General features: G+C 40.5%; 2 protein-coding genes across 5 annotated transcripts in view; one reads left to right on the top strand and one right to left on the bottom strand.

Annotated features, from left to right (window-relative positions):
* The window catches only part of LZTS2 (leucine zipper tumor suppressor 2), a 75,120-nt gene extending 64,075 nt beyond the window's left edge, over positions 1-11,045 (top strand). For 3 of the 4 annotated variants that reach the window (XM_014060547.2, XM_014060621.2, XM_014060771.2), the window contains 2 exons: positions 765-1,034; positions 2,012-4,843. In XM_014060547.2, the coding sequence (XP_013916022.2) occupies positions 765-1,034; positions 2,012-2,680 (939 nt within the window). In that variant the 3' untranslated portion in view covers positions 2,681-4,843. Of the gene's footprint in view, positions 1-764; positions 1,035-2,011; positions 4,844-10,920 lie in introns of those variants that run through there. The other variant, XR_015698051.1, reaches the window with a different exon arrangement.
* Positions 7,324-26,564, bottom strand: part of PDZD7 (PDZ domain containing 7) — a 23,042-nt gene continuing 3,801 nt past the window's right edge. The window contains exons 4-15 of the mRNA XM_014058387.2: positions 23,951-24,127; positions 22,711-22,858; positions 22,226-22,286; positions 21,009-21,476; positions 20,475-20,660; positions 18,107-18,270; positions 16,510-16,601; positions 15,410-15,513; positions 13,642-13,713; positions 12,461-13,069; positions 10,925-11,025; positions 7,324-7,470 (exon numbers count right to left, since the gene is read on the bottom strand). Of these exons, the coding sequence (XP_013913862.2) occupies positions 7,324-7,470; positions 10,925-11,025; positions 12,461-13,069; positions 13,642-13,713; positions 15,410-15,513; positions 16,510-16,601; positions 18,107-18,270; positions 20,475-20,660; positions 21,009-21,476; positions 22,226-22,286; positions 22,711-22,858; positions 23,951-24,127 (2,329 nt within the window). The remainder of the gene's footprint in view (positions 7,471-10,924; positions 11,026-12,460; positions 13,070-13,641; positions 13,714-15,409; positions 15,514-16,509; positions 16,602-18,106; positions 18,271-20,474; positions 20,661-21,008; positions 21,477-22,225; positions 22,287-22,710; positions 22,859-23,950; positions 24,128-26,564) is intronic.

The raw sequence follows: 26,564 nt of genomic DNA, 5'->3' as shown, positions 1-26,564 counted from the left end.
CATCATACAGAATTGTATATCTCTCTATTCTTCTTGCTTTTATTTTTAAAATGGCCAAATAGATCTCTGTGTTGTAATTTTGTCTTTATGAAGCAGCATGGCTGGGGAATTCTGGGAGTTGAGGTCCACAAGTCTTAAAGTTCCCACGTTTGGACACCCCTGATATAAAGAGTTTGCTTCACCCTCTGAATCATGCGCCTATTTTTTTGGCACTATTTCATCTCTGTTTTAATCTCTTTCTCAAACTTTGTTCTCTTCCTGTCTGGAACAACCACTGTGGCACTCTTAGAGGTATAATTCTGTCCTCCTTTAATGTTTATAGTCCAGAGTCTTCCTTAACAGCCTGCCCACAGTTTATTGTCTTCCTTAGAACTTAAAACAGCTGCAGTTATGCAAAGGAGTAACTTTGGCCTCCTTGTTTGAGGCAACTTTTGGGAAGGAGGATGTTACAGAAAGCCCAGGATACAAAGGGACTAGCAGGTAGTCTTTGATTTGCGACCACAGTTGAGCCCAGAATTTATGTTGCTAAGTGAGAAATTTGTTTTGTGAGCTTTGCTGCATTTTACGAATTTTCTTGCTACATTTGTTAAGTGAATCCCTGCAGTTGTTAAATTGGTAGCAAGATTTTAAAGTGAACCGGGCTTCCCCATTGACTTTGCTTGTCAGAAGTTGCAAGTAATGAGTGCATGACCCAGGGACACTGCAGGAGTTGGGTATCTGTCAGTGCTAGTTTCTAACCTTGGTTTCCCCCATCTTCCTTCCAGGTATATGAGGAAAAGCAAAGGCGCTGCGAAGAGGAGATGGAAGAGCTCCGGCAGGGCTTCAGTGCTAAACTGCAGCAATCGGCCCAAAAGGCTCAGCGTAGTCAGCAGGTTTTGCAACTACAGATTTACCAGCTGCAGCAGGAGAAGAAGAAACTCCAGGAGGATTTTGTGCAGCTGCTGGCTGAGCGTGAGCTGCTGGAGCAACGCTGTGCCACCTTTGAGCGGGAACACACCGAGTTGGGCCCCCGGTTGGAAGAGACCAAGTGGGAGGTAAGTGGGAGGGGTGCTCTTCTGTAGTTCTTGAAATTCGTGGAACTGAACGAGGCATCAGCATTAAGAATGTCCAGCTAGCTAGATAATGACAGGTTAGAGAGAGATCAAGCTTAGTTTTCCAGTAAGCTGGAATTACCATAAAATTATACTGCACCACCATTTTAAATGTTTTTGCAAATTGGTCACACAAGCACTCCATGGACTTTCTCACGTTCTAACACACAGTTCACACATTATATTAGGTCATAAAATATGATTTTATTTAATATAGATTTTATCTCTGGTTCATAGTTCAGTGTATCATATGGATTCATCCAACTGTATTCTAATTTAACTGTGATTAAATGAGCAGTGTGGTGGCTAGTGAGGAAGATGTTCACCTCCCACTCAGAAGGTTAAGAGTTCAGTCCTAGGTAGTGGTAGATGTTTCCCTCCTAGATCATAAAGAAAAAAATATCTGTTCCATGTAGGTGGAAGGAAGGGCATCCTTCCAGCAAACTCTCAAGCTCCATCCCAAGTCTACCCTGAATTAAGGGATTGTTGTAAACAGGAAAAATGTAATTAAATAAAATAAGGGTTAATATGAATCCCAGATAAACAAACACACAATTTTTTATAGTATTCTGATATGGTCTTGGAAATAATGTGGGGAAGGACAACAGAAGAGGGGAAATAAAGAGAGAAGAAATGTTTCGTTACCCTGAAATACTCTCTGTTTGTTGATCTATTGTACGTAGAGAAGTACAGGAGAATGTTCATTCCATTGATATTATTGGGTTTTCAATCTCATTCTCTGCTGACACGAAGGCAACTTTGAGTTGTGATCTGTCTCAGTCCATTTTTATTCCTGAACTGAAAGGCAACAGGTGCTCTCATCATTCATATCACAGAATCAGATCTTACCTCTGCTGAACTTGAATTGGAACATTGTGGCATGTTCCCCGTCATCTTATATCTCTTTCCCTTCCCACCAGGTTTGCCAGAAGTCAGGTGAGATCTCATTACTGAAGCAACAGCTGAAGGAGTCTCAGGCAGAGGTCGTGCAGCGGGGTAATGAGCTAGTGTTACTCAGGGCCCAACTGAGAGAAGCACGGGCTGAGCTGCAGACGAGCGAAGAACAGGCCCTGAGTTTGCAGGAGATGGCCCGTACCAAAGCAATGGAGTTAGAAGTATGTGCCAACGAGTTGGCCAGGCGCAAGAGTGAAGCAGAGCTGCTACGTGAGAAGGTGGGGAGGTTGGAGCACGAATTAGATGCCTTGCGCAGCACTAGTGGAGAACTCTGCCCTCTGTTGGCTGAATGTGATGAGGTAAAAGCTCAGCGACAAGCAGCGGATACCCTGCAGGGTTTGCGTGCACAAGCTGAACGGCTGCGCACAGAGCTATTGTGTGAGCGACGCCGTGGGGAGGAGCAACAGGAAGTTTTCCAGGCTGAGCGTATCACTTGGCAAAGTGAGAAGGACAGGGTCATCCGCTACCAGAAGCAGCTGCAGCACAATTACATCCAGATGTATCGGCACAATCGCGATTTAGAGTGCCAACTTCGCCATCTCAGTCTTGAACTTGAGGCCCGGGACATGGATGAATATGAGCTGCATGGAAGTGAAGGCATCTGCTTGGAGGAGATTGCAGCTACTGAGATCTGAACATGCCTGTAGAAGCTGTAGTGAATGGACCACACTGCCACAATGGGATACTGGCCAGGCTGGAGCATGTTTCTCTGGGATTTTGTCTGACTGAGCAACTGAGAATGCAGTGAATCTCAGATCAATAGTGGAAAGAGATATCTTTCCAGTTGTAAATCTCAGTGATAGAACTTGTTCCATCACTTAAACTTGGTCATGAACTCTCAGTAAGTCAACAGTAATGGCTATTAAAAGTAGAATAGTGTGTGAAGTCAGGCAGCTTGCCTTAACTCTAGGAGGTATAGGAGGACCTGGTTAAAGATTTCCTGGCCAACCTAGGAGAAGGAGAATCCAAATCCTTCCTTTGAAAGCAGCAGCAGCAACCTTTATTCCAGCATTTCACTGGAAATGAAGCGGGAATAGCCTTTGCTTTTGTAAGGGGCTGTTAAACGCTGCTGCCTTTCAAGTCCCAATGTTAATTGGCCTTCCGTAAGACCTTGGGAATCACCACTTGCCTCTTGCTCTTTGGGCTGGTTGGAGATGAGGGTAGCATTGATGGGAATGCCAGGATTGTGTAGAGCACTTTTGCTTCTACTCTGCTCATCTGTTACCTTTATGTAATGACCCAATGGACTGCCAGCCACCATTTGCTGAATTTGGGGAGATTTGGCTGTTCAACAGCTAATTAGCTGCTAATCCAGTTAGATGCCGGTTTTAGGCTGGCTGAGGAAGCTTTGTCTACAGAAGGCTTTTCTTGGATTTTTAGTCCACTTCTCTGCTGTATGTGAAGTATATCTTTTTTAAAAATCCAAACACATAAATGCATACAATCAAAGCCTGTACTATGGACCCTGTTACTGTGCAGATGAAATACATTTGCATTTATTTCCTTTTTTGCACATGCATCCTATAGTTATGAAGGGCAAGGACCTTTGTAGGCAGTTCTTTGGCCAGTAGATGATGTGGGCCAAAGAATTGGGGATCTGGGCATTAGTCCAAGCTTATTTCTTTTTATAGGACAAAAATGTTAATAAATTGTACTAGATTCAAAGCTGATTCTCAGGATTCTAAATTCTGTTATTTTTAAAAGCCGAAAAGAAAAGAAGTCCTTTGGCTTCTCCCACATAAAGCTTTGTGGGAAGACCCTATGCTAAGTTTTTTTTTAAAGGGAAAGCATACTGACTCCAATGCTATAGAAACAGAGACCCAGCCTCTCTCTCTCTCTCACCTAACCCCCCTCCCCCCAAATATTGCTGCATCCATATTATTGACTTACCTGAGAGTACGAGTGTTCAACTCAGTGGGACTTGCTTCACAGTAGGCATGTGTAAGAGTGTATTATAAAAGCCAAAGATACTTAAAACAGATCTCAGGATTTGGTTATCCCAGGAGCCTATGTCTAGATTATGGCACCAAAATTTGACAGATAAAATGTTGGAATTCAGTGTCACTAGATTTTGTGCACTTATTTTACTTTCTTTGTTTTTTAAAAAAAAATCCAGAATATTTCTTCCCTTCAACCCTTCATCCCAGCTCTATACCAAATATTTTGGCTCCACTGCTTCTGTTCCCATTACTTTGTCATCGCTGTCCTCCTCTCCCTTCTTGAAGGGTGAGTTTTAAAATAAAGCCTAAGCATAGCACACCTATTGGCTGTGAGGGAATCTGGATGACTCTACTTCCTCTTACTTACCTTTTCTGCCCTTGGTTGGAACGCTACTCAGAGTGTCTTTCTCATGACTTTGCTTGCCTGAGTATATCTCTCTCGCCACTCACCTTCATCCAGCCTCTATCTGTTTGCCCAACAACATCCATGTCCTGTTTGTTTGAGGGTCAAAGATGGCTGAGTTTAAATCTCCTGCATTTCCCTAATAATAGTCTTGATTCCTTCTACAATATCCTCTATATTTCCAGAAGCTCCATTTCCCAGGCATCCATATTCCCTTCCCATCATTTTTGCAAGATCTAGTCCAGTCTGAACCATGATCATTGTGAAGTCCTACAAATGTTTGCAGGGCAGTCTATCCTGTTGGGATACAATAACTAGTTTTGTAATCTGCTCAAGACTAATTGCAAACCAGAGTATGATTCCTAGTTTGTGCAGCTTCCTCTCCTTTAAAGCTCTCCATGCATCTGTACTCAGAATCAAGTTTATTGATTGCATTTAGATAGAATAACTTCAGTGGGTACTCAGTCCGGACCTACTGTTGATTTTCTACCCTCACATGCCAGTGACAAATGCAAGGAGCTCCTTTCAAAGAAAAGAAGTTCTGTTTGTAGAGGGTAATATTGACCTACCCAGTCTTCTAGAAAGAAAGATGTGGGGGCTACTAGATTGTTACCTGACCTCCTCTTTGTCTTCCAGTAAATGCTCAGGAGAAAATGGTCAGTGAAAGAGGGTAAGTCAAAATTGTGGACTGCAGAAAAGCCATTCCCAAAGGAATTGGGCTCACAAAATAGCCAGTTAACTACAGTTTGAAGTGCTCTCTTTCCTGGAGAGAGGTGAGTTCTCTTTTCAGGCTAAGTAAACAAACTTCCTTGAGGTTATAAGAGGCTGAAGAGATTTGGATCAGTGGGTTGAATAAAGGACCCTGACAGCAGGTTTTATATTTTGGTTCCAACCCATGAGAATCAAACCAGACAGTGCAAGGCATGCTCACTGTGTCAGCTTGGTTAGATTTTGTTAGCCTTTTTCCTCTGGCTATAAAAAAGTCAACTGCCCAGAATTGGTGCTTTGGCTGGGAAGCAGCCAAAGTACAGCATACTGCAGTTTTGACATCCTATTTAGGCCAATCCGGGAAGAATTGCCATATTGCTAGAATAGAGAGCAGCTGCTTTCTGTTAGCTTAGTGTAACTTTTGCTTCAGGTCTTCTTGCTCTTCTTTATGCAAAAAGGAACAGATAGAAAAAAATGTGAAGGGTGTAGCCCAGCTAGAGTTTGGGACTATTTGCAAGAAGATGATGGCATTTAGCTACACTCTGGAAATTATGTGCATTCCAAGAGAAGAGGCAATCTCAGTTCACTTCTGGACGTTGTTCCCTTTCCCTCCACTATTACGAGAGCTTGCAAAATGGGTGTGTTGACACAACACCATTAGACCAAAGGAAAAGCTTGGTGCATGTCATTTCTATAACTATTAGCAACCTATACCTCTCGCTTAACCCACTTTAAGCACCACTGTATATTTTTCTTTTACTTTATTTTTGAAATTGTATATTTTCCAGGTGGTGTAAATTTCTTGTACAAACCAAAAGAAAAGTGTGAAATAAATTAAAAAAACCTAAGAAATTGTCTGTTTTAAGAAAAAGTCACATGTAAATTTAATGGATGGGTCAGTAAATCGTGGAAGGATGACCAGAGGATGGAATTATCCTAATGGTGGACAAAGGCAGAGATAAATGTTTATAGCACAGAGTATGCTTAGTAAATTCTCATCCCTGCTCTTGTTCCTGGGTCTAAAAACAAAAACAAAAACTGGGTCTAAATCAGGGGTGTCCAAACTTGGGAATTTTAAGACTTATGGACTTCAATTCTGGGAATTGAGGTCCACAAGGCTTAAAGTTCCCAAGTTTGGACACCCCTGGTCTAAATGAACTTCTATCAATATTGCATTTTTTTTGTCTTCCACTCTGGCTGGTGGCGGCACTTTGTAAACAGCTGACAATTGTTCTATATGAAAAATATTGACCTTGAAATCAGCCAGTGTTGATCTCCAATAGTTACTTCAGCACCGGAATAAGAAAATTATAACAATATTCTTTAGTTAATCTTCTTAGTTAGTTGATAACCAACACGATCTTTAAGATACTGGTGGCTCTGGCTTTTAGAGAACACCACAAAAGCAGAGATTTAATTTTTTTTAGTCTGAGTTCCTTGCTGACTTGCATTTTTTTGCAATCACTGAAAGTGGCTTTGAGGCCGGATGCAAAACATTGAACTACCTCTTTGTTTTCCTGGGTGTTCTTTTGGGGATCACTGCCAGTTTGTTATTCACTCAATAATGGATTTAAGGAGATTCAAGTGAGAATATTATATCTAGAGTTTTGAATTTATAATCTGAGATTCTGGATTATTGTCCTTCAAACTTTATGGTTCACTTACAAATGCATGAGTGTGGGTAAATTTATTAAATTTAATGCTATGGTCCATTACTGAACCTGAATTAACAAACATCCCTCCAGTAATTAATATTGACCTTTCTTTGTAGTCCTTTCCTTCTGGCTCCAGTTAGCTGGAGCTGGCCTTATCATCTAGGAGTGTCAACTGGGGTAGGTCGGAATGTCAAAAACAATATTTCCTCCACTGAGATGCCAACTCATTTCAAAACAATGGCTCTTAGTGACAGCTGTCCACTTGCAGCTAACTGTAGTTTTGGAAACAATACTTGTTGCTTGACGTGGGCAATGTGATCTTTGATCTTGCCTGGTCCTGTTCCAAACAGGCCTCTCCAGAACTGGGAAACTATTACTTGCTCCATTAAGCCTGAAAGCTTGCTGAGGGGCAGATAGTTTAGTAACTCTGCTAGCAGCTGGTTTCCCGGGTACCATATCTTTCTGAACAATAAGCAGGTATAGTTAAACGGATTCTTCATTAACAGTTGCATTGCAGCACTCTCTGATTTATGAGCTGACCACGTTCTTCAGCATTGCCTGATTTGCAACATTTATTTGAGTTTCTTCGGCACCTTCACCACAATCTCCATGGGCTCCTTAGCTTTGTTGCGGTAAGCTTGGCGGATTATTTCCACAGCTCGCTGGTGTGTTACATTCTGTAGACTCTCCCCCTCAATTGCAACCAGTTCATAGCCAGCCTAGCAAAAACAAAGAAAATAAATTAAAAAATGGCAAAATCACAGCAAATTACAACTCTACCCTTTTCAGATTTGATGTATCATTGCTGATTACCGGTAGTCCTTTACTTACAACCATTTGTTTAATGATCATTTGAAGTTACAGCAGCACTGAAAAAGAGACTTATGACCAATTTTCACACTTACAACCATTGTAGCATCCCTATGGTGAGGTGATCAAAATTTAGGCGCTTGGCAACTGACATGTATGTAAAACATTTGCACTATCCTGGGGTCATGGGATCATCATTTGTAACCTTCCCAGTTGGTTTCTAACAAACAAAGGCAATGGGGGAAGCCAAATTTGCTAATGACCGCATGATTCACTGCAGTGATTTGTTTAATAACTATGGCAAAAAAGGTTGTAAAATGGGGTACAACTCACTCAACCACCTTGCTTAGCAGCCAAAAGTTTGGACTCGGTTGTGGTCACAAGCCAAGAAATAGCTGTACGTATATATTGGATATGTACGTGGGAATTTTGAAACACTAATATTAGTGAATAGTTCAATAGTACTGATAGCATTTCTGAACCTTCCAGTATTTCCATAGCAAATTCAAAGACATACCTTTAGCACATATACACTTATTTTCAGTAACACTTTGAAGGCTCCCTATTATCCTGAGTTTCTGCAATATTTTAAGTAGGTAAACAGATCATAACTCTTCTGCATGTCATTTTCATAACAGATGGATTGTCCTCCAATGTTGTTGGCTTTTTAAATTCCCAAGTGGAACACTACATCTTTCATAAAGGATTTTTAAAAATGCCTCCCACTGATTGGGAGAAAAATATTTTAAATATTTCAATGGTATAGAAATGGGTCAAGCAGACCCTTAAATTAGATCAATATATATTGGCATCGCTGGGTCACCAAAAAAGATCCCGAATTGGATCTTCTAACCTGTTCTCAACTCCTAATCCATACCCGCACTTCAACTGCAGGTAAATAAGTAGGAAATTAAAGGTCTATGGAGATTCTCAGTCATCCAAGTCATGAATGTCCCAAAGGTTCTTTTCCAAGAGGCAACTGACTTTCTGGTTTTTCTTTGAAGACATTTCTCATCCAAATGAGAGTGAAACATCTGGATGAGAATTGAAACGAAGAAAAACCAGAAAGTCCAGTTGCCTCTTGAAAAAGCACCTTTGGGATAAGAAATTAAAGGTTTGTCCGTCTTAATTTCCATAAGTTTCTTTATATTTATATTATTTCCATAGTAAGCAGAAAAGACAACAGGATTAAGGATTCTTGGAAGTTGGCAAAGTCCTGTTATATACGGGCCTTCACCAACTCAAAACTCAAAACCATTCAGCTGCAAGTCTGAATTCACAGAATAACGTGATCAGCATTTACAATCTAAAGCAAGAGGAAAGCTGCAGGAAGTGCATCCAGCCCTTTTCTGTACTGCTGACAAAAGAAGGAGGGATCTGCTCACAAATGCTAGAGCCGTGATGGCGAACGCAGAGCCCTCTGTGGGCATGCCAGCTGTTGTTCCAGCCCATCTCCACTGCGCATGCAGGCGCATCTCCCTCAGGCCATCTGGTCTTCGGGTCTCTACCGTGCATGCGCGGGGGGCAGGGTGCATGCAGGGACACGCACATACATGCACAGGGCTGGGACACATGTGGGGGCACTTGCATTGCATTTTGGGGGTTCGTGCATATGTGCACGGACTCCGCATACTCCATTTTGGGCCTGGAAAGCCTCCTGTACCTACCTGGAACCCAAATATGAGCACGAGGGATGGGGCACATGCACAGGGGCCCATGTGCAGGGTGTGCTTGTATTTGGGGGTTTTGCGTGCATGCGCTTTGGGCATGGCACAAAAAAGGTTAGCCATCACTCTGCTAGAGGCTTGAAAAAAGGATGCCAAGGTTTGAAATTGGATTCAGGAACAGACTGGATACCTGTAAAGCCACTAAAATAGTAGCATTACATGACCATATTGACTAGTTCCTGTTAATAAGTTAGAAAGTCTGGATGCTAGTGAAATTTTTGAACTGCAAAGGGGTTTCACTTGTGTTTTTACCTGTCACTCCCATTCTCATCAGCCCTAGCAACCTAAGGCCATTTGGGGCTTTAATCCAAATCAGCATAAACCAAACCTGTAACCCCTAAAGAAAAGAGGCCTCCAAAGAGGAAAATCTAATTAGAGCAGCCTGGTGGGCGGGCTAGCTGGCCAAAGCCCACAATGGCTCTTTGTCAACCCCCAGCTTCATTACAGAGGCCTTGGGAAATGTTGAACAGTGCCTTGAACTATGAGGGAGCGGCACAATGGGGTGTGTATGTTGCTAGGCCTTTAGTTACAAAGCACAATGAAGTTTGTTTCGTGTAGGGTAGGAATCAGTTTAAATGAATAAAATGGGCCAGGCTGTGGTATGAAAGAATGGCAAAGTCTTCAATGCGGTCAAAAGAAGGAGGGAAGATGGTCAATTGTCCTCTTCAGTCCTTCAAATCTGAATCTGCTTCTGCATAAAGTTTTGTTCACATTGTGATCATCTTCATGCTCATTCTCCAGGTCAGGGAAAGTCTGGATCAGGGGTGTCGAACTGGCGGCCTGTGGGCTGGATGCGTCACATGCAGGCCATGCCCACCCCAGCTCTGCGAAGGCAAAAAACGTCACGATCAGAGGTGGTATTTAGCAGGTTCTGACCAGTTCTGGAGAACCGGTAGTTGAAATTTTGAATAGTTCGGAGAACCAGTAAATACCACCTCTGACTGGCCCCGCCCGCATCTATTCTCTGCCTCCCGAGTCCCAGCTGATTGGGAGGAAATGAGGATTTGGCAGTAACCTTCCCCTGGAGTGGGGTGGGAATTTTACAGTATCCTTCCCTTGCCACGCCCACCAAGCCATGCTACACCCACCAAGCCATGCTCACAGATCCAATAGTAAAAATATTTGAATCCCACCACTGGTCACAATACATCATGTGATGCGATCAAATTTGACAACCGTGGTCTGGATGGTCCATTTTTGTTGGATTACAATATGGAAATCAACTCAGACTGAATAATCCAAAATAAAAATGGCAAGTTCTAGAGTCGCTTTAAACTGTCTACTAAATTGATCCCTTTCCTACAGAGTTTCTGAAGTAAATTTATGCAGTTTAATTGATAAAAATTCTTTTGAAAGAAAATGAACTATGCAACACTTGGAGAAACTCAAGTTATTACTGTCAATTCACAAGTAGATGGTTAAAAATATAACTACTAAAATCTGTGCGAGACTTATACCTGAGTGATGGCTCACTCAGATTATATAAAATGGGTGACTGCAGCAATGGGATAAGTTGATCATGGTTTTAGAGCATTTGATTAAGCTGCTGAAGAAAGAAACAAGGAGCATTTGACCTATTTGTCCATCTAGTAGTAATGACAGATCCCCATTTTCCCCTCCCTACTGTTTCAGCTACCTCCAGTTCTTCACTCAGCGATGCTGCTCCCCCAGGAAATATTTTCTCTATCTTCACCATTGGCTGCAATCTGGATTCTATTCCTCCTGAAATGCTGATGCCTGGGAAACAAGACAGTGCTGTGAGTATTTAGGAAGTGGTGGCATGTTTGAGCTTCTGCAAATCCATCTCAAAGATAAAATCACACCAATCTTAAGGGTAAGCATCCTGCACATTAAACTTGGCTACTGTTGACTTGACCAACAAGCCTGCATAGATTTTTTTGCAACAATATGGAAATAGTTTGTAATTGTCTTCTTCCAGGATGTTTTTTTAACCTCCTATTCTGACCTGGGATTTCCTGGTAGTCTCTCACACATGTACTACTCAGGTCAGACTCTGTTTCCTTATGAGAGAGCTGTTAAGGGCAGAGAGATGTGTAGTTTAAAGGAGTCTGTATTAATCAGCAAACGGCAATCTAATTTCTTCCAATGTGTTTGACAAGTGCAATCTAATTGACATCTACACCATTTAGTATACTTCTCCATAACCTTTTACTCTGGTACACTAACCTTACTTTTACTATATTCATACCTCTTTCTCTTCTTCATGATCTCATAAACTCCATCCAATTATGCTTCCTCAGTTTTCTATTTGCTTTCATCTTATTCACTCTTCATACATTTTCCCCAAATCAATCCTAATTCATCCTCTTTATAAGACCAACTCAAAGTTCTCTTGTACTTGAGTCTCACTTTTGCATTCAGTCCATAATCATTCAGTACTCATTCATTTTTGGCCCTATTCTTGTTTATCATACTTCTTCAGTAACCCATACTCACTATGTTCCACTTTTGTTTTTTCTGATATACTCAACTCTTATTTCTGCAAGTGGGCCCAAGCACCCTTACACACATAGCATCATCAGACTTTATCTACTTGTTCTAGTTTTTCACCTTTGGTCATAGCTTACAATTGTTCGTTTTAGACTAGCTGATCTGTGATACATTCATTTTCAGTTCTACAGTACTCATTGCTTCATACAGTCTAACATTTGCTGAAAATCTTTTGGATTATCAATCCACACAGCATCATGTCTGTATGGAAAGGTGCACATTTACTTTATTTAACTTCTATCATAATGCATTCCTCACAGTGAGCAGTCATTGTTCAATTCCATTCCTTCCTTCCCTTCCATAATTCCATAAACATCTCCACATTGCCTTTCATTACATCCACTTCCCATATATTTGATTATATTTCTCATCAGAAGAGTCATACTTTCTCTCCCTGAAGCTGTTCTACTTTCACTCTACTTTCATTCTTTCCTTTTCTTCCCTGTTCATTTTTCCCCATGATCTATCTTTGACTACTAAAGAAGTATTGCCCAAGTTATTTTGGTATATGAGGCAGAAAAGCAGAGACGTCACTGAAAAGTAAGAACAAATGCAATTGTTACCAGTGTAATAACTCACAATTTGCTACCTAACCATGACACCAAATGTAATTAGCAATAGGTCTGTTTCTCTCCATTTCAATTTAGAGAGCTCTGCTTACCCAGAGATTGCTTGTTCTTGGATAGGCTGACAGTCACCAGTTGATATTCCTCCTCCTCCTTGTCACTGGGGCCATTTTGGAGCAGGTTCTCTGGGATCTCATCTCCCATTTCTGCTTGCTTTACCTTGCTAGTAGCTGATGTTTCCTTGAAGAGCTGTGAGAGCAGGGGCCTAGCTCTGCGTGGTCGATTAATAACAGAATAGAGGGTATCACTGGCAGGCAAGATTTCCCCATGTGGTCCCCATGCTACAGCTTGTCTATGGCTTGATTTTGAAGAAGGAGGCCTCTCTCTGCCAGGTTGTCCATCTCCATGCTCCAGGGATTGCACTTGAGAGGATACAGTGTGTAGGGAGCTCGTAGAGGATTTTGTACGTTTAGTTAGACTCCAATGGGGTTCTTTGCCACTGGCCACTGAGGAAGAGACCGTGTTGGGAATATAGGAATCCACTGGCACATCAGCAAGAGGAGTATAGCTCTGAGGTTGAGTCTGTCCATGTTTGGGAGAGACCTGCAGCCTTTCCATGGCATCCTTCAGCTCATCCTTGTGTTCTTCTTCCCCATTTGCCTTGTTGGCCATCACTGGTTTCAGAAGAAAACTACCCCTGAAATCTGTAACCAGATTCACAAGGTAAAAAAATTATTATTTCCTTTTTCTCTCAGTATTATGAAAATTACAGAAGGGAACATGTCCAGTATCTGCTGCTTGAGCGTTTCTGTTGTGTAGGTCTTGGAGTGAAAAATTGGCTCCAGATATTGGACATGTGAACATGTTGCCGTGTGTGTGTGTGTTAGTTTTCCCCTAACTAATCAATTTCAGATCACCTCCCTTGTGACTTATTTGGTAGGTAATATTGCTAGCTTATACCAGATATACCAATAATACTTCCATTCAACATTATTTCTGTCAAATTAATTGTTCTTTGAATTATTGTTAAGTGGCAGAGTCACATTGTTCAGATCTCCCATCTTCCTTTTTATTTTATAAATCCAATTATTAAAAAATATTCTCCTGCATAGGAAAAATGCAGTGTGTGAGATGAAATGTGCACATTTAAACTTGTGGACATACATTACATCTGCATAATTTTCTTCAAATCTAGAATTCAAACTCTTATGTTACCACTATAGGCAAACCCTCTTGAAGGACAGGAAGGTGGACAGGAAGTAGAATAAAAACTCACCAGGCACTGGTGTGATAAGATGTCTCTTTGGGGGTATTTCATGTTGTGCTGGGCGGAGGGCAGGTGATCTCACTGTAGACATGGAGAAAAAAAGAGCACTAAGCATTTTAAAATGTGCTTATAGGTACTCCCCATTCAATATTAACTAGATCCAGTACTAAGGCCCCTCAAGTTCCAACTATGGCAGTGGTTGAAGAGTGAAAATTAAACTTTCACTGTCTTTGATCACCATTCTATATAGACTTGGCTTGATATTACAATTGTTTATCCAAAAGGGAACCACATCTGCAGGGAAGGAAAAGAAGAGAAGCATGTTCCCATTTTTCATAGATGAAGGAGAGAAGCAAATGCAGCAGATATAGATCCTGAAGGCCAGCAGGAGTGTTAAAAGCAGAGGGAACTGGGTGCCCCATACACTGCCATTTCCTCCTTGAGTTGTTGTGCTGTGAAACTGTTAAAGAGACATTCAATGCTAATTTGATTGACTTTTACACAGGGAATAAAAGATGGACACTGTTTTCTTCTTTGCCTCATGTAGGCAAAAGGCTCATGGCTGCACTGCCAATCCAGACTGAAGAGGGCCTTCTATGACATGGCAGTCTTTCTCATAAAACAGATCTTGCCAGAAATGTCTGCAAGGAGGGATTCAAAAAAAAAGTTAAGGGCTTTAGTCACCCAGTTGTGACTGCCATCTTTCCTTTTTTGGTCTCCTCTTTGAAAACACCTGTGGTCTTGTTTGCACTACAGGTAGTCCTTGAATTATGGCAGATTGCTTTATGAGTTACAGCAAATTACAAGTAAATTACAGTTTGGAAAAGAGTAAAAAGTTACACACACACACGTGTACGCACACACACATGTGAATGTGATCTGGGGGCTTGGCAGTTGTTTGCATGTATAACTGGTTGCCAAGCAGCTTATGTTCATGAGAAGATAATTTGCAATCTTCTCTGCCACCTTTTCCAGAAAATCAATAGGGAAACTGGCAGGGAAGGTTGCAAGCTGTTGCCAAAGGATTTCCCTCATCTACAGAGGGCAGAAATTCTTCACTGGGCTGCAAAAACAAAGCTAGGATTTTGAGAGCCAAGTTTATTTTCTGCAACCTGCCCCAGAAGTTCCCTTTTATGCATAGATGGGAGGTGAACTCCTGCACCGGGGTAGAGAAATGAAGCCCAGATTCCAAAGATCTGGGCTTTGTTTCTCCAGCCCAGCACAGGAGCTTCCTTCCATTCACAGAGAAGGGTTGCCTGTCCTCCTTTGGCAGAAAGCTCTTTCCTTCTGCCCCAATTGTGGTTGTAAGTTGAGGACCAGCTTTTATTTCTCAAGCAAAGATGTTACAGATTTGAAATTGGCTGAAACAAAGGTCTATACATCATTGTATATACTCAGATTTGAAAAAGCAATAATGTGAACACCATGGTGCTTTGTAAGAAATAGCAACTGAGTTGAGATTTTTATTTTCTTTACCTGTTTTTTTTAAATGGCTAAACAAATTGAAATGTTCTTTTCCTGGTCACAAACCTTTATGTGAAGGAATCTTTTCCACCATGCCTATCTGTACATTTTATTTTATTTTTGTGCTATCTTTGATCAATGTGTTTATTTGGCTGTTTTCAATTTTTTTTAAGTGTTGCCATCCATCCAGAGAATTCTTTTTATAAGATTTCAACTTTTTAAAAAAAGCCATATATCCTAAAGTAAATAATCCTGAAATCCAGCCAATGCACAATACAAATAAACCCTGGGAGATGATAAACGCAATTCTTACAAACTTCTTCGCCTGTTCTGCTCTTGAGTGCATCATAGGCTTCCATTTCCAGGGGCACAACCATACTGTCAAAGCGGCCAAGATCTGTAGAGGCAATCACATTTCTGAAAAAAAGGAGGAAAATCCTGGATCATTATAATGCAGCTCATGAGTACGTTATATAGGTGTTTCTAAGGGCGAACATAACCACAATTTTAAGGAGCCCACATATAACATTATTCCATCATAATTTCATAATTGTGATATATAAGATTACAGATTCCATTAAATGGTGGGATTCAAAAATTTTTACTACCAGTTCTGTGGGCGTGGCTTGGTGGATGTGGCAGCTGAAGGATACTGCAAAATCCCCATTTCTTCCCCACTCCTGCGGGAAGGAGACTACAAAATCCACATTCCTTCCCCACTCCTGGGAAAAGTACTATAAAATCTCCATTTCCTCCCCACCCCACTAACCTGCTTTCCAGCTCCATTCTCCTGTGCAGGGCAACAAAAGAAGACCCAGCCAATCAGCTGGGACTTGGGAGGCAAAAAATAGATTGGGGGGTGGGGGCAACCAGAGGCTGTATTTGCCAGTCTCCGAACTACTCAAAATTTCTGCTACCGGTTCGCCAGAATCGGTCAGAACTGGCTGAATACCACCTCTGATTCCATTACCTACAGCAGTAAGGGTCATGTTGCCTAAGATAATGTCTGCAAGCTTTGTATAAGCTTTGTGCAGGCATTGTAGTCCAACACATTGAGAAGATAGCTGCTTGGGGAAGTCTATTAAATTGCTAAAAGAATCACAGCAATAGATGCATCCTAAACATGTCCTTTGTGTGTGTGTGTGTGTGTGTGTGTGTGTGTGTGTGTTTGTGTGTGTATGTACGAAATTTATTTATAATATATACCCCGTTTCTCCTCAGGAAGTTCAACGCAGGGCTTTCTCTCATTTTACTCTCAGGGCAACCATCCTGGTGAGTTATATTTAGCTGAGAAGGAACAGCTGCCTCAAAGTTACCTTGTGAGCTCTGTGGCTGGAACGGATCTCAAACCTGGGTCTCTCTGAGCCATTCCAAAACTGTTAAACTGCTCTGGAGGCCCGATCTTATTCTTACCTGATGTCTCGGAGAAGCAACAACTTCTCAGGACGGTCAAGAATCGCCAGCAGTGGCCTCACCAGGTCTTCTACTCCACCTTCTCGGATGTACTTTTGGAGAGAAAAATGATCAAAGTCCAATATAGAATAGATGCTTTATTTGGTTATTCTGGTTTGGGAATTGTGTGAACAGCCACTCCACAATCATTTTGCTTACCCTATCACTCGTGTCATGGCCACCTGTGTCACTTAAGACTTATTCTCCCTATTCAATAGTTCGACTTCAAGAATTCAGGGAATATAGAATTCCCACAGGCATTTTAAGGGGACAACATTAACTCTATTAATAGAGACCAAGCAGCATTAAATATAGAATTGCATAGAGTTGTTCCCCCCCCCCCCTCATTCTCTTCCATGTTTTATGAATTTTGAAAACTAATGTCTTCCAATAACTTCCTACCAGTACTCTGGACATAAATTTCTATGTGCATTGGTTCAAAGCTCCCTCTAATGGCTGTTCTATAGATGATGAGAAATGGGAGATACCAGCAGTTTAAATGAAATTTCTCCCACCGGATCCCTCATCCCATGTGTTTGCTTAAAGGTCAAATTAGGCCGGGAATTCTGGAATCTTCCATGGAGGGAACAAGATTGTGGAAAGCTAGTTTAACCTGGTGAACATCAATACTGCCATTTGATTGGCAGGCATGCTAATCTGAATAAAAGTTATTTTTTTCTAAGAATATTCTCTTGAATTACATACCTATTATATGGAATTTGACAACATAAATGGGTTCTCCATGCCTTAACTATGCCCCAAACACTAATATATCACAGCTTTGGGAATAAAAATGTGGCCACATTTATTAGCGAATGGAAAAACTGATTACACTTGCCACCTACAGTATAAGCGGATTGCCTATAGACAGACTTCGTACAGGCGAGTATAATGAAATATGGAACTCATTTATACAAAATACAAGTTAAAAGTGGATAGTTATGTAAGTATATTGTATAAACATATATATATATATGAATAATATTTATATTTAGTCAATATGTTAACTGTTAAAGCAATATATTTTCTTTCTTTTTCACTTTAAAGAAATACTTTTTATGTGTTGCCCTTTTTTCTTTAGAATGAATGTATTTGCACCATAATTTTCTGTATGTTTGTTTTGTTCTTTTTCTTTTACTATTTAATTTAAATAAAAAAATAATTTAAAAAAGGTTTTGCTAATTTAAGGCATCCTCAAGTAAGGCAGTGGTTCCCAAACTTGGCAACTTTAAGACCTGTGGACTTCAACTCCTAGCTCTGCTGGCTGGAGAATTCTGGGAGTTAAAGTCCATAAGTCTTAAAGTTGCCAAGTTTGGGAACCACTGAAGTAAGGCATCCCCACACTATGTAAGTTTGTATGTGCATAGATGTATATTTATAAAACAGGGGGCTCAGGATGAAATATCTCAAGTACAAGAAAGCAAGTCAACTAATACTGTTCTACAAGAAAATATAGAAAATAGAATATTGAGTTAAAATTGTACAATGGTGGTAGTTCAGCACAATTAGAGGATATTTAAATCAAAATCCCTTGGTGTGCATGAGGGACTCTCCTTACTCGGCTGCAGTGTCGCAATACAGCTGCCACTTCATCTTCCATCAGCAGCTTCCTGGCCATGACCTCAATGAGCAGCAGGTGGCTGTCGATAATTTTGCTGGGCTCACTGCCACTGTGTTTGTCAGATCCCTTGGAGCTCAGAGACATGAAGGACCGGCCTTTTTCTGGAGAGGGTGACCAAAGAAAGCCAAGGAGGATACATTTTATCAGCACTGAACCAAACATGTTGGCCCTGCTCAAACTTGGAAGTGCATAGCTACAAGTCACACACATGCTCTTTTATGTCTGAATAAGCTGCCAGATTTCTGCATGCAATTTCCAATAACCCTCTCACAAAAAATTCACTCATGAAATATTATCAGAGCACAGGATATGGATACTGATGTAGGATGGAATGATGCCATTTCAGTTTTGCAAGCCAACATGGGGGGAGGGGGGGGGAATCAGGACACTAATGTACCGGTACTTCCTGTGCTCTTACAAAATTTTGTGAAAGATTCAGGACAATTGCAAAGCTCATCTAAATTGTGAAGCCCTTCCGGAATATCCTCCAGTAAGGGTTACTTATAATGATTCAGCTACCAGAGGAAAACCTGTATTTGTCTATTGTAGGAAAAAAAAAAACAATGACAAGTCTTGTCATGGAAGATGAACAAATATAGTATGCAAACTAATGAAATTATAACAAGTGTGACCTTAGATCCCCAAATTCTCATGTTGTAATAAATTGTTAGTATATGCTTTGGTATAGAGATTAGTTTAATTTATATTCTGCCCTTCCCTTAATGATTATGGAAAGACAAGGTCTAAATGCTTTAAGAAAATAAATAACAAATGTTGAATTTGCACCATGCATTACACACTTTCAAGCACATATATGAACACTACGCAAAGCACATGCTGAATTCCTGCTCATTTACCCCGTTTCAGAGTCCGGCTCACAAATTGCTGGATAATGTTAACTGCAGGTTAAGGATAGTGGAAGAAAGACCAAAGAGATTATGAATCTAATGAAGAAAGTGGATGAGCAGAGATTGATACAGAACTACTATACTGCACTATATAGCAATAGCACCTAGACTTATATACCATTTTACAATGCTTTACAATCCTCCCTAAGTGGTTTGCAGAGTCAGCATAGTGCCTCCAACAATCTGGGTCCTCTTTTTACCTACCTCAGAAATGGAAGGCTGAGCCAACCTTGAGCCGCTCAGTATTGAACTCCTGGAGTGAGCAGTGAATTACTCTTGGAGTAGTGCATTTCAACAACTGCACCACCATGTCCAGGGATGGGTTCCGGCAGAGACTACCGCCGGTTCGCTCAGGGGCGTGGTGTATGCTGTGCGCACATGTGCAGTACAACTAAAATTGCTCTGCACATGCGCAGAAGCAAAAAACAAGATGGCACCGCCAGTGGGGCCACCGGGAGAATCAGTTCGGAGGCATGGAGGACTCTGCCGGTTCCAGTGATCCAGGCTGCCAAGCTACTACTGGTTTGGCCGAACCGGTCTGAACTGATAGGAACCCACCACTGACTATGGCTCTATATCAGTGGTTCTCAACCTGTGGGCCAGGACCCCTTTGGGGGTTCGAACGACCCTTTCACAGGGGTCGCCTAAGACCATTGGAAAACACATATTTTTTAAAAAAAATACAGAAAACATAAAATAATTTTATGGTTGGGGGTCACCACAACATGAGGAACTGTATTAAAGGGTCACGGCATTAGGAAGGTTGAGACCCACTGCTCTATATCATAGTACTTGGCAGTCCATGAAATTCATATAGCCAATAGTGTTTTCTGAATCCTTGGAGAAATCTAGTTGCCCAGATTTTTGCAGCTCAGATCTAGTAACCATTGGAGTGCAGTTAATTCTGAGCAAGCTTCTGGACAGAGTATCTCAACCTTGACAACTTGAAGAGGTGTGAACTTCATTTCCCAGAATTCTCCCTCTTCAAGTTGCCAAGTTTGAGAAATGCTAGGAGCATTTGGTCTCTCATTTTGCATTCTTTTTCCAAATGATGCATGTAAGTCTGAATTTTTTACTGCCACCAATTACATCAGAAATCCAAGGAAAGCAATGTTATTATGCCAGGGTACAATTTGTCAAGATACCTTTTCTAATGTTTGCATGAGTTAAATGAAAAATATTTGAATAGGATTTTAGTACCTTTCTCCAGACACGATTGACAGTCTGTTTGTATACCAAGGATCTATTGATCCAAAGTCTCCAATGCTTACTTTAGCTCTTTAGAAAATTTGGAAACTGAAAACTGAACCCCAAAAATCCTCAAGGTTTCGTACAGCCTATGATCTGAAGAGCTCCCTACCCTTGGCTATTTGTTTAAAAATCTCACTTTTTATTACCTTTCTCCCCTTCAGATTGTGCAGGTAATTTGGACTTCCTCTGTGATTCCAGGGATCCAGTTGTTGAGCTTGGCCTCCCTAGTCGGGTGCTCTTAAAGAAAAGGTTCATCAGGGTTTTGGAGCGCTGGAGGGTGACTTTCTTCTCTGATGGTACCAACTTCCCTTTCTTTCTTTGATGCTTTTCCTCTGGGGGGGGGGGAAATCCAGGCAATCAAATCACAACTATAGGAAGAACATTAAATCTGAACCTTGCCTCCAAAGCCCTCAAGGCACTATCATTTCAACAAAGTATTATAGCTACAATTTTGAAAGGTGTTCAGAAAAATTGTGTGTGAGAGAGAGGAGGGAGGGAGAGAGAGAGAGACAGACAGACAGACAGAGACAGAGAGAGACAGAGAGAGAGAGACAGAGAGAGAGAATATAAGAAATTAGTAATAGAGCCAAAAAAAGTAATTGAATGTTTATGTGGTGTTGCCTTACAAATAATCTGTAAATATAAAATAGAGGTAGACATAATGGTTTAGTGACACATACCACAGATGGTCAGATAGCTCTGTGATCGCTTAATGGGCTGACGGGGATGGCTGAGCGCTAGAAGAAGAGCCATTTTGGGGGATGGCTCTGTGATTTCCTTGCTAACAAATGGCTGGTGCTTCCTTAGGTGAAAAGACTCTTTGAGGCTTTCTGTGCGAATGGCGGTGTCTTTTAGGATTTTCATGGGCTGCACAATCCTCTGGGTCTCTGAGGTCAGGCTGCTTGAAAAGAAGGCCCCATCAGGCAATGGTTCTGTCTGCATAGCGGTCTCTGCCCTCTGTGACAAATGGCTCTGAATTGGCAACTCTGTGGAGATGCCAACATCAACCATACAACTTTCAACTGAGCTGGAAACTGGGGCCATAGATAGGCCATTCATAGAGCTTAAGGGGGTCCCTGAGGAATAGGATGACATGGATGAGCTGGATTCAGAGGTTTGGGATAGCTGCTGCAACTGGCCATTGGTCACTGCAAAGAGAAAGTAGAAGTTAGCTGTTAGGAGGATTTCAATATACAACCAATGAATAGCTGTTGCACATTGTGTACATATTTCATGTATTTCATTGGTTTGGTTTTCCCAGCACTCAAGGTGCCGTATTTTGCATAAGGAAAAAAACATTATTTTCCCAGATAATGCAAATATTGCCATTATTACTTCTGCATTCAGGATGTTATGTTAGTGCCATTGATATCTACATGGTATTGTGGAATATTTTGATTTAAATAACTATTATTATCTATCTATCACCTATCTATCTATCATCTATCTATCATCTATCTATCATCTATCTATCTATCTATCTATCTATCTATCTATCTATCTATCTATCTATCTATCTATCTATCTATCTATCTATCTAGTTTGTATATTGCCTCAATCACAGAGACAGATTTAGTGTTAGGATAAAAACCATAACATAAGAATAAAAATAAACAATGATACCCACTGATTCATTGATCCTTGATATTGCAAGGATGTCTTTAGGTTAAAGAACCTACTGAGATGTGATAGCTGGCCACCATAAATATCTGTATGTGCAAACACAACATCTGTTCTTGGTTCATGTGTGTTTCTTAATGTGGTACCATTTATGTACAAAGGTAGGAGAGCAAAATAATATTTTCTGAAATCCAAGAATGAAATCAATTTGCAGATTGATTTGCATCCCTTATTTTTCCTTAACAAAGCAACAGCCTCTCCAGAAAAGATGCCTTACATCTGTTGAGCCAGCAGTACTCAGCCACCATTTCCTTGTATGCCGGGAATCTCCCTGTTTCCTAGAAGTGAGGGAAAGAAAAGATGCAATATGTCATGGGATCTTTTGCTGCCTGCAAAACAATGTGTGAAAACTTAAGAAACCAACTAAGTGGAGAAACACTGATAAATGCTTGCTCTATGGTTAGGTCCTTTTCTAGAAGAAATTGGATCTGCTATGTTTGAAATTCTAAGTCCCAGAGCAATTGAAGGAGAGAATTACTTGCCAAAAGAAATTTAGACGTTTGGAGTCAGGAAGGCATACTAGAAAGCTTGGTTGAGTGAGATGGTTGGTCTACACTTACCCAGAACTGAAGAAGTTCTATCTCCTCCTAGCAACTATCATTTCTTTAATAACAATGGCAGTCTTGAGAACAGGATATAATTTGGATAATGATTAATACCCCTTACTAATTTTTTTTTTACTTGGGAAGACACCAGCCTCACCTTAATGGTCAACATGATGTGGGTCTGCCCTTTTAGCACTTCCACTGCCCTGCTATGGCTGATGTTATCAAACTTGATTCCATTGGCTGCAAGGACTTGGTCACCAACTTTGATCCCATGTTGCTCAGCCAGCCCGCCAGGATCCACTCTGGGAATGATACAACATCGAACAAGCACAAGGTGGGCATTTGAAAGAAAGATCAGGCTTTTCCTGAGCAAACAAGGTAGGAGCAGAAGAAAATGGTACATTTTAAGAATGGGAGAGAGAGTAACGAAAAGAAATAAAATGTCTATGTTAAAAATGGGAAGGAAAGTTCCCCTAGGTCAGGTTTTCTTCCGGCTTTCTCATAGCATAGCACCAATCTTTGTGTCAGTATTCAATAAATAACTGTTTTTCAGTCTAGATATATTGGACAATGACTGAAATCTCCCACTATAAATAATTAGGAATAATGTGAGTTGTAATTCAGCATATCTGCTGAGCATATAGGTTGTGGAAAGCTACATAACAGCCTGCAAACATTTATTTCTGATAAATTTCCTAATATTCAATATTTTATTGTGCAGATAATGACATGCTTTAAGTTAATGGTAGAAGATTTGGATAAATAAAATTCAAGCTTATACAGTGCTGAATATGATTAGATACCAAATTGTATCAGACTTTGAGCTATGTGCTTATAGATGTGTCTTCCCATCCCTGACCATGAGGATGTGATTAGTAAACCAAAAGAACATACAGTTCCTCTTGAAGAAATTGGGCTGAAAGAAGACCAAGGGATAAAGCTTTATGGGGTTAGGGTGGCCTGTGCTAATGCTGAAGATATATTATTATGGATTAAGTGATTAAACTGATTATCATAATTATCTAACTTTTCTACCCTCACCTAAAGAGTAGTTTATATTCTAAGTTAATTATAAGGGGTGGAGGGGTGGGAGAAGCCTTAGCCCAAATCTGTAATTGCAATAGCAGTCATGATCAGGTTTTAAATATTTTGTTCTCTCTGAAGTCCAATTTGGATCATCCCCCAGCATGCTTACTATTTGCAAAGACAGAACATTTCCACTGAATTCAATTCAGCCTCTAACTAACCAATCTAGATCTTGGGTACTTGCAACAGGCAATTTACTTCCCTGAAAAGGAAACATCACAGTTAAAGTCACATTTGAATCTAAGTCCAGATGTTATCAGGATCTGAAGCATTCAAGAGCAGAAGGCTCTAGGAAGAGCAAGACTCACTTGGAGACATAGATGCCGAGACCATACTCCTTCCCGCCACGGATATTAAAACCCAAGCAATAATCATCAGACGTAGTATAGAGATGGATGATGTGTCGCCTTCCTATCTCAGAGCTGGTATCTGAGGGACTTGAGCCACTCCTCTCCACAATCAAACGCCTGTTTACCACGTCAACCCTGTGAGAGGTAAAGAATTAGGGAAGAATATCTCCTAAGCAGATGAAGTCTTTAGAGAGGCCTGCAAACTTCCCTTTTACCATTTTGATAGATAACTCATTCCAGCTTCACGGAAGTGGATACTATTTTCAATCATGGCTGATCAAAATGCATGAGCATATCTGGCTGTGGCCCTCAAGCTTTATAAACAGTCCCTTTTTGGCATATGTGACTCCCCCTCTCCTACTCATATAATCAATGCCACTCAACACATCTGGATCTACACTTTTAAAGAGAGTGTCTGTTTTCCAGATATATTTGCACCTTCAAACTTCTAGAATTCCAGAAGAAGCTTATTTCAAAAATCAACTTCTCCTTATTAGATTGTGGGACTGGTGCTTAATGATACTCTGGTGCCCTCAGAAAATCTACCTTCTGCTCTTTCGACAATTGCCTGCAGATGGAGAAACCAAACAGCAGTCATTCAGTCACTGAGGGCTCTGGATCTGTGCATGGCAGAAGAAGGAGGCAGGGGGAGCAGGAGCTGTTCCTGCATTTCTGTATGTATAAAACCAGAGCAGGAAGGGAATACCTATGGTTTAATTTATTTGTATTTACAGTATTTTTTAAATTTACATGGTGACACAACCTAATGACTTCCAGTGACTTTGAAGATGTGACTAATCAACATATTGGCAAGGATCTAAATATGAAGGGGAGGAAACAGAGCATGACTGCAGCCTCATCCTTACAAAGGGCAAAGAAACATCTTCACAGTTTGCCAAGCTAACTGAAGTTAAGAAAACTTTCCCATGAGGTGAGCAGCAATAGGTCTAAGTAAAATCAGCACTTGGTAAAGGGATATTTAGCAATGGATAGAAAGTAAAAGATCTTACGGGTTGGAAGAAAGGGTAGAGTGGAATTTGGACGAAAGGGAAAGAAACATAACTTTTAAGAAAAACAGAACCCTTAAAATGTCTTTGTAATATGAATAACTTAAAATATGTCTTACAGGTATCCTGGACTTACAACAGTTCATTTAGTAACGATTTGAAATCATGACAGCAATGAAAAAATGATTTATGACCATTTTGCACCTTATGATCGTTACAGCATGCCCCTGGTCACATACTCAAAATTCAGATGCTTGGCAACTGACTCATATTTGTGACAGTGGCAGTGTCCCAGCAACAAAGATTTTGAGCTCAATTGTGGTCATAAGTCGAGAACTATCTCTATATTGTAAATAAAATTGTTTTGCTGAATGAAAACCTTTCCACTAGGCTGACCGGTAGTTGGTGCCATTACCAAATGACAGCAGGCTTTCCCCCAGTTGGTGAAGTATGGACTTCAGTTCCCATTTCAATTCCTAGAATTCATCAACCGTATTGTAGAAGATAGTCACATCTGAACAGTATCCAGACTCGGGAAGGTTGTACTAGCATATGAGGAGCAGTAGCAGTAGCCAAGAGCATTTCTGCATTAGTGAACTGTAGTAAATTGTTGTGGCAAAGTAAACCCCCTCCTTATTAGTGATTTATTTCTTCAGTGATGACTGAATAATAATATAAATTATTAATGCAGAAATGAATGATAAATTGCTCATCTGGAAATATTCTCTCTTCAATACAAATAAATATCTTCAGATGTTCAAATGCAATATTGTTTTGTGTTTTGAATTTAAAGTGTTTTGAACACTAATTTGATTTCTAATTTTCCTACAATTGTTTTTACATTACAAATGAATTTAAAGACTTCTACTATACACATGCTATTTTTGTCAGTTGCATGTTATCACAAACCATTTGCCTTTTACCTATTAAATGAGCTTACATACTAGCTATTATTGCAAGACATTATTCAAGTGTGATCAGGGCAAAAATGTATCCATTGTCAGAGCCAATTCTAAATACACAGCTGAGAAAGAATAAGGCTAAAACACAGATCAGGATGAGCGGAGTGTTCCATGGCAGTTCTGTGAACTCTCTTGGTTTTATGGCATAGATATTGAGACTCTAAATTTCCTCTGGAGTCAGGAAGTTCAAAAATTCCTGTAATACACCAATGCATCTCAATTGTCTGTATTGCCCAATATTAAATAACACTGCATTTCAAATTACCTATCAAACCCTATCAAATATTAACTGCCTGATATCTGGTACTGACATCACGTCTCATTTTGTGTCATAATCTTCTATTAAATGGGGCATTGTATTCAAGTTTACGTGCCGCAGAGAATTTTCAGAGCTGATAATAGATGGAAATGATTTTAAATAAAATGTCATCAAGTAATTCATTCTGGCTTGGATTTCCCCTTTCCTAATATTCTCATCACAGGTGTGTGTGTTTTTAACCCAAGCTTATCAATTCCCAAGGCATGGTCTTCAGATATGCAACACACCTGCCTTGCTAAAGCTAAAGAAGTTAGTATCCAAACAGGGGGATTACTTGGGCAGTG

The sequence above is a fragment of the Thamnophis sirtalis genome, unplaced genomic scaffold, assembly GCF_051295495.1.
Source record: "Thamnophis sirtalis isolate CommonGarterSnake01/CBP01778 unplaced genomic scaffold, rThaSir2_p1.2 scaffold_11, whole genome shotgun sequence".
Lineage (NCBI taxonomy): Eukaryota > Metazoa > Chordata > Lepidosauria > Squamata > Natricidae > Thamnophis > Thamnophis sirtalis.
Note: the sequence above shows the minus strand (reverse complement) of the source record. Positions and strands in the feature narration are given on the sequence as shown.